Source organism: Etheostoma cragini, chromosome 18, assembly GCF_013103735.1.
Source record: "Etheostoma cragini isolate CJK2018 chromosome 18, CSU_Ecrag_1.0, whole genome shotgun sequence".
Taxonomy (NCBI): Eukaryota; Metazoa; Chordata; class Actinopteri; order Perciformes; family Percidae; genus Etheostoma; species Etheostoma cragini.
In genome coordinates, this window is record NC_048424.1 from 2139890 (window position 1) to 2152137 (window position 12248).

The following is a 12248-nucleotide window of genomic DNA, read 5'->3' on the forward strand; positions in this document are numbered from 1 at the left end:
CAAACAGGAAACTCGGCCGTCTCACTCTAATCAAAGTAAGTTATTGAAATACTATCATTAACAGTATTTATCTTAGTCATGTCTGTGTTGTGGGTCCTTACCTGTAACCTGAAGCTGCAGAATCAATAAGAAAGTTATTTGAATCCGTCTGAATTCAGCCATCGTACCTCTCCGTCTCTCTCTCTTGTTCTCTCGCCCTCGACTGTCAACGTTTCTATCTTCTTTAGGAGAGATACAGCGTTTACTTCCTGTTCTGAGTAAAGTCACTTCCCTATTGTGACTGAATCTTCTTTTCATCCTTCTTTCAGCTGCTGAATTCACAGATCAACTTTTCATCTTTTTAATTTCTTGACGATAAAAAGCCAAAAATCCAGATGTGGTTCAGCGTTGAGATGAAGTACTTGAGCCACGGATGAGTTTTCAGACGAGTTCTCAGCCCCACAGATGATGTGGAGAGAATGCCTCTCTCTGTCTTTTGACCCAATCCCTTTTTGTTAAAAGGGGATGTGGTTTGTTGGTTCCTCATGCAGCTTACTCTAGTTTTCTGAGAACTGAAGGAGAAGTGTTTTGGTGAGAATGTGGTTAACACCAGCAGCAGAGCTCTGCAGGTGTTCACCTCTGATGATAAGCATCTGTCTCTTACCGTACTCCTCCCTAAATCTAGAGCTATGGACACATTTTATTTAATCGCTCAGACAAAAAGGGCCAGAGTGTAACGGTTTTAGCTGTTTATTATCAAAATCGGTGTTGCCCGTTCACAAACTTGTCCTTTTTCCCTAATAGTTAGCACCATCAACAATTTTAAGTATTCCTTTTGGCTTGAAACTTGACATTTTCCTTTGCATGAACTGGGGTCGACGCTCCATACTCATGCACCATCTTGAAATACATTAGCCGGTAAGGGATTGTAATGGGAAAATTACATTTAAGCATGATTTGATACATCCTTCTGAATTATTCATACAATCACATTATTATTCATAACTATGCCTTTGACATCATTCAATTCATTTTAGTATGAGTCCTCCCTGAAGCACAGTCGCCAGCTGTCTTTTGCTAAATCACCCGCTGAAGGCCGGTGCCCTGTAGTCTGAAAGATACACACGTCCAGAGCTATGGTTGTCCATAAGGGTGCAGAGCTGGGACATTTTCTAACTGTATGTGACCAAATGACACCAGGTTGTCTTTTGCAGCTAAGATAAACGACCGCTAGAGACTTGAGGGCATGGGGAGAGATAATTTAGAGAGCGTTCAGGCGTTCTTCTGTTCTGAGGTTTGCAATGTTGCTGTCCATGGTGCTGAAGTTGATATATTCACGTTGAGAGAGATTGCTTTACCAATTAAACAGCGTGAAAGCTGTGTTATATATTCAAACACAAAGCATGAGTCAAACAAATGACACAACAGAATCATTTCATAAAGTTAGAATCAGCTCACAGATGTTTTTTCTAATCGTGGTCAACCGTCGGAGCTTCCAGCTTTAAGGATTATTACAGAAAAGAAATAGGTTTCTGAAAATGAACTTCAGATATTGCTGATCTTTGAAAGTCTTCCTGGTGGGTGATGTTTTAGAGATCTGTTTATTATGGAGTAAGGTCATTTATTTCATATCTGTCATCCTGTAAAGTCGTCACACACAGAAACCTTGCACACTCAATCCAATGTGTATTAATGAATCCCTTGCAAAGCTATTCACAACCAATGTGAAATATTATTCCTGTTAAATATTTTTTGGGATTCAGGGTTGTGATGGGGTTTGGCTCTATAGGATGCAATACAAAACATGTTACCATCACAATACTTATTCAGTCTTATCAGCTGGTTAGTCAACAGGTATTCTATGACATCAATTAAAGACGAGTTTAGCCGTTCTATTAACCCTTGTGTTGTCTTCCCATCGACCAAGAAAACGACAACTTTTAGTTTTTCTGGGTCAGAATTTTAAATTCAAATGATTTTTTTGTTGTTGATATTTTGGTCGTCTTTCGACACTTCTGCCACTTTTCCCAACGTTTTTGTTTATTTCTTAACCCTTGTGTTGTCTGTCTTTAATCAACGTTTTCAACTTTTTCTCCCGTTTTCTGTCACTTTTTTCAACACTTTTGATGCTTTTTTCAAGCTTTATCACTTTTTTTTTTTTTACTTTTTCAACACTACGTAACACTAACTTTACTTTTACAGTTATTTGGGTCAATTTACCTAATTTATAGGAAAGTATACCTAATGTTTGAGTTAGAAAAGCAAAAATTAGGAATTATTTACACTAAAATTAAAAGGAATGTAAGTTGATGAATAATCACAGAATGGAATATGTCAACTTTTACTCAATACCATTTCAAAAACACTTCAATTTGTTTTTCACATGCTATAAAACTGAATGAGACGCCCCAAAATAATGAAAGTAGAAATTTGAACTTGGGTAATTAGAATTGGGTAATTAAAAAGAACATTGATATAGGAAAATAGGCCAATTTGACTCCAGAACAACACGAGGATTAAAATGCTATAAATCTGAATAAAACACCCTGATTCAATGAAAGTAGTGAACTGATCATTTGTTTGACTTGTGAAGAGCATTTTATGGAACCAGCCACGTTCTTTCTTTTTGAAAAATTGGTTGAACCCCGCCAAAAATTTTGATATAGAAGCCTTTTAAAAAAGGGTCCAATTTTACCCGAGGACGAGAGGTGAGTTAAAATGTTATGTTGCTGTCCATGGTGCTGAAGACCATTCACTTGGAGTCACTTTACCAATTTAAATGTTTAGGACAGTAACAGTAAGGCCAGAGTGACATTTTGTATCCTGAATAATTCACTTTGACACAATTAAAGAAATAAAAGCAAAGAAAATGAACAGTAAAATGTACAGAACAGTTGTACAAAACCCAACGCATGAGTTGTTATAAAGCACTTTTTTATTTGCAGATTATATTAGTCTTACTTATAAAAAAGAGACTAGTAAGAAAACTAATTTAAAACCACTCAACAAAGTTTAAAAACACACATTAGACCTCCAGTGAACATATTTACAGCACAGTTATAAATAAAAATGAATTATTATTGTTAAATGTTATTACATGTTGTATAAATATCCTCAGGGTGGATGTGGGGAGGGGCCCTTAGAGAATGCCTTCCTACCGGGCCCCTGCTAGGGAAAAACTGTATTTTTGGTACAGTACTGAACTCTATCTGAAAGAATGACAAAAGTGTCTCTTATTCTAATTTATTGTCTATACAAAGATATTGAATAACTCAGGCAAAGCTCAACCTTTAAAAGCACTGAGAAAACATAACATCAAGACTAAAATATTAAATGGGTTAGACTTAAGCTTCGAGACTTCAGGTGTAAAGACTCAACACATAAGAGACAGCCTAATCCTAAAATGTCCTTTTTTTTCCACTTCTTTTCACGAGTAGAAGTTGTTGATCAGTGGAGACTGATAGAAACCGAAGGTTCTTCAACGTTTTCATAGGTAACTGTACCTTCATCTTCATCACGATGCTCCTGGGAAAAACAACACAACACAGCGAAGATTCTGAGATGAAATGGAACAGATAAATCTCCGGTAACACTGTAATAAGTGTACATGAATTACCATGAATTCAAGCATGCCTTCATGTATGAAAAAGCAGGAATTAATTAATGTAGTACTTCATGAACTATCAGTAATGTACAAGGATTAATAACACAAAGTATCTAATGCATTTAATGCAGGAATAATACGCTAATTAATGCATCAATTAAGGTATTTCAGTCATCAGGATTTCTGATGTATTATTGATGTTCATGTCTTCTTCATGGGTCAATCTGCAGTTAAAGGGACGGTACTGCAGTGTTGTAATCATGATTAAGTTAGTCTATCATTGGCGTTCCACTTCCGGGATTGCAGCAGGAAATTCTGCCGGATGCATGAATTTTCTAAAGGTCCATGGTTAGCTGGTCCTCAAGTCTCTGCAGGGTAAATCCAGACAGCTGGCTAGACTATCTGTCCAATCTGAGGACTAAGGTTACCTGGTCCTCAGGTCTCTGCAGGGTAAATCCAGACAGCTGGCTAGACTATCTGTCCAATCAGAGGACTAAGGTTACCTGGTCCTCAGGTCTCTGCAGGGTAAATCCAGACAGCTGGCTAGACTATCTGTCCAATCAGAGTTTTCTGTTGCATGACTATATTACAGCGGCTCTGTGCATGACGATTCTGATTGGTTTATCCCTTGTGCTGTCTTCACATCAACCATGCAACTTTTTGTCTTTCGGGGTCAAAAAAAAAAAAAAAAGGTTTGGTTCGTATTTTCAATACATTTTTCTGCTTTTCCCGATGTGTTTGTCCCTTTTTGACACGTATTCAAATTACGTTTGACATTTTTATCACTTTTTCAATATTCTTTTATCACTTTTTTTTTCAAAAGCTATACAATTGTATTGAACTGACCATTTATTTTACTTGAGAAGAACGTTGTATGGAACCATCCAAGTTGTTTTTTTGACAATTTGGTTGAAAGAAACCCAAATTTCTGATATAAAAACATTTTAATAATGGGTCAAATTTGACCCGAGGACGACAGGAGGGTTAAAGAGATGCTGTTACACCCGAGAATGCTTCCCTCCCATAGCGGAGGCTATGCGGAGTAGCCAGACCCTCCTCTGCATTTCTGTGGAGGAGGGGCTGGAAAAGCAAGACTATAATTAAGTAAACGTTACTTCTTCATAACAACAGCACGTTTGTGGCCCTTCAAATAAAGTGCTGAACTGCTCCATTTCCAACATTAATTAATAAGATATGATTAATGGTGGCATAAATTTAAATATATTAACAATTAAAGGAATGGGTGGCAAACTAATACTGAGTTCCTTACATTGACACAAAATACAGTATACTGCAGATTCATTTTAACAGTTGCCTTATTAATAACATGTGGCACCTTAACAGTAATTCCTGAGAACAATGCTCACCCAAGAAGGATATTCATGAATTACATTTTTTTACAAACTTCTAAGTGTCTGTACACCTGGGATTTCTTGACAACTTCTTCATTTTTATTTGAGGGGTCACAAAGATAAAATATGCTGCATATATCATATATATTTATCACATTTTATTGATCAATGTTAAAGATGGACCAGGTCAGCACTTTATTTAAAGGGCCACAAACATGAAGTAATGTTTTAGTTTATCATGATTACAACACTACTATTTTGGTTTCTTCAGCCTGTCCCTGTAACTGCAGATTTACCCATGAAGAAAACATGAACATCATTAAGAAATCTGAATTTATGATTGAAATACCTTAATTAATGGATTAATGAAACACACTGTTCCTGCATTAAGTCGTGCATGAGCTACTTTTAATTTAATTTAACTTTTAGTCTTTATTGGTACCTTTATTGGGGAAATGACAATTTACACACTGTTGTTGTTGTTACAAACTACACCTGTACAGCACTGATAGTTTATGAAGTACTACATGAATGAAATCCTGCTTTTTCATGCAAGAATTTCATTATTATTACTAAGTGTTACCAAATCTCTGTTGTTGCTGCAGACACTTAGATTCAAAACAGCAGTCAGTGAGTATTCTTATTGTAAATAGTGAAATATCACGAACACAAGCATTTGATTATTCAGTTTCAAAACTCACAGCATCGCCATCCATCTGTGTCGTGTTCCCTGAAAAGACAAAAAAAGAGCAGACTTTAATTTCCACGCTGTAAATCCACCTTTATCAAATCTTCTTGTTTATGAAAATAAAATCTAACCTTTAGTTCTCTTCCATACGTTGGCCACCACAACAGTTATTATGAGTGCAGCTAACCCCAGAGACACCATGATGAACCCCAAATAACCTGAATATAAGAATAGACATATTAAATGGAGATATTCACATTGGAAAAAAGCATTTATTCTCATTTAGCTTACCTTGTGTGGTTGAAGTGCCATCCTTTTTGTTTCTCCCCCCCGCTGTGCTTCCGTTTGATTTTATTGAATATGATATGAAATAACAAAACATGATGATAAAATACCTCACATTTACCATCGGATATAGACAAAATGAGAAATATTAATGTAATCTTAAAACTTTAAGTTCAATCAAGTAAAACCAACTGTACCTGATTTCTTACATGAGGACCGGGGGCCGACATTACACAGCAGCGTGTTTCCAGTCCTCTTATCTGTCACTTTACACCTCGGTAACTTCTGATTAAGACGAGGAGTAAAGGACAACTGGTCTGAACAGACACTCTGTGTTTTCTTCACGTTGTTCTCATCTCCCTCATACAGCCACATCCCTGTGCTTTCACACGTATCGTATGACAACACAAAGCAGATTAAGATGACCGTATCATTGTTCTTTTCCTCAATCACTGGTGAGGATGAAGATATGATGAGAGAAAGACAACATAAGTCAAATTAACTTCATCACTGTTGAAATGTGTCATCCATATGGTATACGGCTTACCCATGGTGCAGCTACAGTACAGCAAAGATAAACAAGATAAAGTTATGTTGAAGCGTCCAAGGTGGACCAGTGCTAGCCATTTGTTTGTCACGCGTAATGTTCCCACCTTCCATGCTGTGCTGAGGAATTTTACGTACAGATTCATATGCTGATTAACCGAGTCAAATAATACAATTTTGTAACCAATCCTGCATTTAGTGATACCAGATATTCGTCAAAACTCTGGAAACATGCATCTGTACCTGTTTTAATCATTGGGAATAGCTATTTGTATGTAATTATGAATGTGTGTTTGTTATGTGTGTCTCCTTTATGTTATTTCTGGGAGTCAGTTTGTCTGTATGTATTTGTCTGTGTGTTTGGTTTGTACCCTCCTGTAATGTCTTGTGTACGTTTTATCTGGACCTTGAGTCTGTAAATAAAGTTGAAATGTCAGTTTGTTGTTTTAACGAGAGTTTGAAAACTATTTATGTAACTCACAGTAAAGACCAGACAGATGAACCACAGCAGCTGGACCTAGTTGTGGTCCTGATGGGTAGAACTGTCTGCAGGTGTAACGACCAGCATCCTCCTCTGTGACATTCATTATAACCAGAGAACATTTCTCAGTAACACTGAGCTTCAACGTCGACCTTTCATTGACTTTAATTCAATTATTCCCTCTTTTAATTATGTTTAACTGGATGGAATCTAGGGCATCTGAGTAATTATAGAGAGATATTTAGCGGTTAGGCTCAATGTTTATTTGTCAAAGTGAGCTGGTGTAAGCATTACATTCAAGTTAACTACATATTTTCACAATTTACTTTGCAGTATAAAAAGCATGACGATCAGACACCTTCCTGCAGCACGCTTGGTCAACATCACCTAATAAAAATATATTAATAAAATGTTCTTTACAGGTGTCCCAAAACATTGATTAAGAGTGAGTTCAGCCGTTCATTTGTTAAGGTTTGTAATGTTGCTGTCCATGGTGCTGAAATGGATGACTTCACTTAGAGCCACTTTACCAATTTAACTCTTTCAAAGCTGTGTAATATATTCAAATACAAAGCACGATTAAAAAAAGCAATAACACAACAGAGAACAGAATTATTTTCAGCAGTTTGTCCTATCACCCAGTTTATCTCTAATCATGGTCGACAGTCAGAGCTCCCAGCTTGAAGGATTGTTACTGAAAAAAAATAGGTCTATAAACAAGAACTTTGGAGATTGCTGTCCGTTGATGATTTCCCTGGTTGGTGAGGGTTTAGGGATCTGTTCATTATGAGTTAAGGCTGGCAGGTAAAGATTCCAATATTTGCTCCAAAACAGCAGTAAGTAGCCAAAGCTTTAACATTTCTTTTTTGTGTCTATTTGTGTGCTTTGTCAACGGTGGCGTAGAGGTCGCTGGGTTCAGCAGAGGAGGAAACTTTCACAGAGCTGTAGGTCACTGAATCACCTTCATCGTCATTACGTACCTAAGCAGTAAGAGGAAGACAGCATCTAAATTATTGTACAGTAAATTCAACAAAACATTGATACAATTTGATTGTGAAACAATGTTTCCTGGCTATGAAAGTGCAGATTTTGCAGCTTTTATCTGCTCATTAGATTATGAAAAGTCTTGTGAGTGAAGTTGACATGTTGGTCTGAGGGTGGCGATAGAGGACAAGTGAAGGAATCACCAGGACGTAATCTATGAGTATGACGATGAACTTGTTAGCAATAGGTTGCTGAGTCGCAAATCCGGCCGGTGCAAAAGCTTTTGGAGCGGTGTTTCTTTGTTTCTTTGTTCACCAGCTAGTCTCTAACTGAGTCAGTCTTCTGTGGACCAGGGAGTGTACATCGGCTTTTAAGCCTTTTGTGGTGTTCATATTTCTGTTACACAGCCAATGTTCCCAATTATAAGGCTTTCAAATCAATACAGCCATAACAATTTATGCAGAAACTTTAAACTCAATTACCAATAATATATGCATCATTTATGGGTCATTTTTGCCATTTACCCCTGTGAGTTCACATTTATGAAGAAAACAAGGAAATTATATCTTTTTTAAATAAAAATAAAAAATAGAAGTTAGTTTCTTGATCGTTATTGGTGCTTATTTCTTAGAACAGATGCTTGAATTGTAGCAGTTTTGTAACTTGGTGTGTTAATAATAGCAGGTGCAGAAAGACAACATAGTTTCTTAGCACCTACATTTAAATCTACTCGGGTCCAGTAGACCCCAACACCTCAAATGTAATAGTGTGTGAGGGAGGGGGGGTTGTAACATGTGCAGTCATTAAAAGTTATTTTTCATGTTCTTCATAGACAATGAGCCAACGCCAATGAGTTTGAAAATGTTTTTAGAATGAGAAATAGAATAATCTTTCTTTCAGCAAACAATAAAAAAACAGGTCCCACACACCTGAACACCACACAAGGGTTAAAGCTTTTTGAGTTGGAAAATGAGGCTGTGCGAGCGCTGAGTGTGAAACAGAACAGTAAAGGTTTTGGCCGGACGCCAAAACCGTGAGCTGAATCTCACTATGACGCTCTGAAAGCCAAAGGGAGCAGCAGATTCAGCTGATCAGGTTCACAATCCCATCCCCCTTTCATTGCCACATTGTCACATATAGTTACCATAGGAATATAGATTGTAGCCACTTTTAAAAAAGGCAAAAAAGCCCAACAAATATTCCTAAAAACATCAAAGAAAACCATCTGTTTCTTCAGAACCACGGACAGTGGCATTGATATTGACATTGATCAAAACATAGTTTGCTTTGCCACACCATCTTCCACAGTGCTGCAAAGGAGGGTCTGACTACTCCACACACACCATTCTGGGATGGGGGAAAATGTGGTTTATTGGCATTTCCAGGACAAGGCAACCATAGTCCTCAGAAATCAGCCTGGGGTTAGAACACAAACACAAAGAAAGAGGAAGGACACGGACATCCGGACGAAATTCCGGAGAGACCTGAACAATCCCGGAAATTAAAAGCGTTGTTCTAGACTAATCAAAACACTACAGGCTGCTGATATTTCATAGCCATAGATTTTTATCTGCACAAACTTTAGTCAATGTGTCAGGCAGACAAGACAAACATATTCTGCCCATGCACTCTCTGCTCTCTCAGGCAGGTGAAAGCAACAGTAAAGAACTTTTCCTGCTTATGTCCCCCTACAGGTTGGAAGCTGAATTGTATATTACATTACACAAGTTTGCCAGATCGGGTAGTGGATGTAGTGGATCTGTAGTTTGCATGAGACATTACAAAACTAGTAATGGACAATTCAGCTTCCAACCTGTAGGGGGGGCGATGCGGCAACATTTCTTTACTGTTGCTTTAACAAGTGGCATGCATTTTGGAAATTGGAAATAGCCTCCTAAGTATATCCAATGCTGCTGACCTGGGCTCTCCTGTCGGTCTTCTTGGTGTAGCTGATGGAGGCGTAGGAAACACCACCTTCAGGATCAGCCTGCACAGAGGAGAGAAGAAGACAAGACAGTGTGAGTTTCTCTTTTGATGTCACCCCCCCTCATTACTTCTTGCTTCACTTTTTTTTTAATCTATTCTGGTATAAGGATGCAGCAACCTCTTCCTTCCTCTTTCTTCTCTTACAGTGTGTAGAGAACACACAGCAGTGAGTATAACTTTGTACTGAGTGTGTTGTGTGCGTGATCTCACCGTGTCCTGACTGGTGTCTAGACCGGGCTGAGTCCCCGCCGAGTTTAAGCTCTGTCCCTGGACAAACACAGTCTGGTTACAGTTCACATTTTTGTAAATTAAAAACTTCAATGTTGTGCTTTTATAGAGTGAAGTATGTTGTATATTTCTCAGTGAACAACAGTCGGTTGCAGTAACTTCCTGGAGTCGTGTCATCACTGCCCCGGGCTCACATGCTGGGCAGATGGTTAGACTGTTGTTCATCAAGAAGTAGTTGGAAATGGATTAAACCACATGTTAAATATACCACATGTTAATTAGTGAGCTTTTGTTAACATTTGACTGAACTAGACTAGCTGTTTTTCATTGTCCTAATGCTGAGCTAAGCTAAGCTAATTAGCTCCTGTATCCTGATTGCAGGTTGTGATTTGTTGTTTTTAACCCTCTGAGGACAAAAGACGCACCGGCAAGTCCAAGCGATGTTTGACAACGCTCCTATTCAAAAAGCGATATTACAAAATTACAAATTTTAGACATTTAATTAACATTGTATTGTATTATATATATTAAGCTACTTTAGTGAACCCAAGACTTTTGTAAACTCATTTCAAGCACCAAAGCAATTGAGTGTAGGTATGTTTTCAAAGAATTTTCAGCTTTAGGGCCAAATTATCCCTTTAAACATTGCTCTGGAGCACGTTTGTGTCACCAGGTAGGTAGCAAGGCTCGGACCCAGATGCAGTGAGAAATTATTAAGAAAAACGTACAAAGAAAAGTGTCCAGGCGACTGGCAGAGCAAAAACTTGCAACAGGTGGTCCAAAGAAAACCAGAAGGCCAGGAAGACGAGGCGGCACAACCATAAAGCACAGAAAAACTGAACGACATTAAGCGCACACACAGCAACAGAATGTAATAATTCGACAAAAGACAAAGACATGACGGAGACTAAATATACTGAGTAACGAGGACTGACAAGGGACAGGTCACACAACAGGTGGAACACATTAGGGCAGAACAACCAGAACAATCAGGAAAGGTGGAAAACAAAGACAGGAAGACAAGTGCCCAAGGATGTAACCAAAATATTTCAGAATGAAAGAGGACGTTCATGAAACAAACAGAAAACATGAAACCAATCAAAACAAAGAAACTTGACGCAAAGAGGAAAACATGACAATTTGGGTCTCATATTACAGAAAGCTGAGTTTGTTCTGAACATTTTGATATAAAACACATTGGGATCGGTAACACACAAAAACAATAAAGGTGAATTTAAAAAGAAGTGTCAAACTGCCCTAATGTCAACTTGGAGGGTTACTATAGGGAAGAAGGTAAATTCACCAAAATGAACTATTCCCTAAAAAGATCCTTCCACTTCCACTCAAAAACTTCTTGCACATCTCGATCAGAACGTTCTCTGTTATCGAGCCACAGTTATTCAAGCTGAGCAACTAGAAAAAATGTATGTCCATTATTTCATTATTGAATTTTAAACTCACCGCGTTGTCATCCATCTGTTGTTTCTCCCCTGAAAAAAGTCGGGTTTAGCTTCCACAGTGAACACCCAGCATTAAAACCTTGTTATTTAGAGTTGAATCTGTGAATGTTCACCTCTATCACCTTTAGTCATCTTCCATCTGATGACAGCCACCGTGAGGATTACGAGTGCGACTAACCCTATGACCGTAATGAGGTAAAGCCACCAGACTGGAAGAACAACAATGACATTTTGGCTTAGTTTAAAAAAAAATTGCTTAAAGAGAGGACAAATAACTTAGAGAACACAGACGAGAATATCTCCACCCAAAGCCAAGAGAGGGCCAACATTCATACTTTTACATTTCAAAGTGGAGAGAAAGATTAAATAATCCACTAACCGTTGGAGTGGGTACCTTTTGGTGGTGAAGTAACGCTGACAGCAGGCAATGTTGAGGTTTTCATCGTGGTTGATGTTGCTGCACCCTCCCCTGGACAAAAGAAATAACACAACAAACAAACCGCATGTCAATAAAATACCTCATGATTTACCATCCGCACCAATGCCTCACACATCAATTCAAAGTGATTTTAAACAACTCATCATATTCTCACCTGGGTTCTCACCTGAGGACTGAAGGATGAAGGGAAACAGCTGCACTTCTCCGGTGTAACCA

At 38.1% G+C, this 12248-nt stretch overlaps 2 protein-coding genes across 2 annotated transcripts in view; both read right to left on the reverse strand.

Annotated features, from left to right (window-relative positions):
• The window catches only part of LOC117961013, a 27378-nt gene that overhangs the window by 11061 nt on the left and 4069 nt on the right, over positions 1-12248 (reverse strand). Inside the window, exon 2 of the mRNA XM_034899374.1 lies at positions 102-221. Coding sequence (XP_034755265.1) covers positions 102-221 — 120 coding nt within the window. The remainder of the gene's footprint in view (positions 1-101; positions 222-12248) is intronic.
• The window catches only part of LOC117961025, a 22176-nt gene that overhangs the window by 2179 nt on the left and 7749 nt on the right, over positions 1-12248 (reverse strand). The window contains exon 7 of the mRNA XM_034899390.1: positions 3010-3504. Within this exon, the coding sequence (XP_034755281.1) occupies positions 3427-3504 (78 nt within the window). The 3' untranslated portion in view covers positions 3010-3426. Of the gene's footprint in view, positions 3505-12248 lie in introns of the transcript that reaches the window.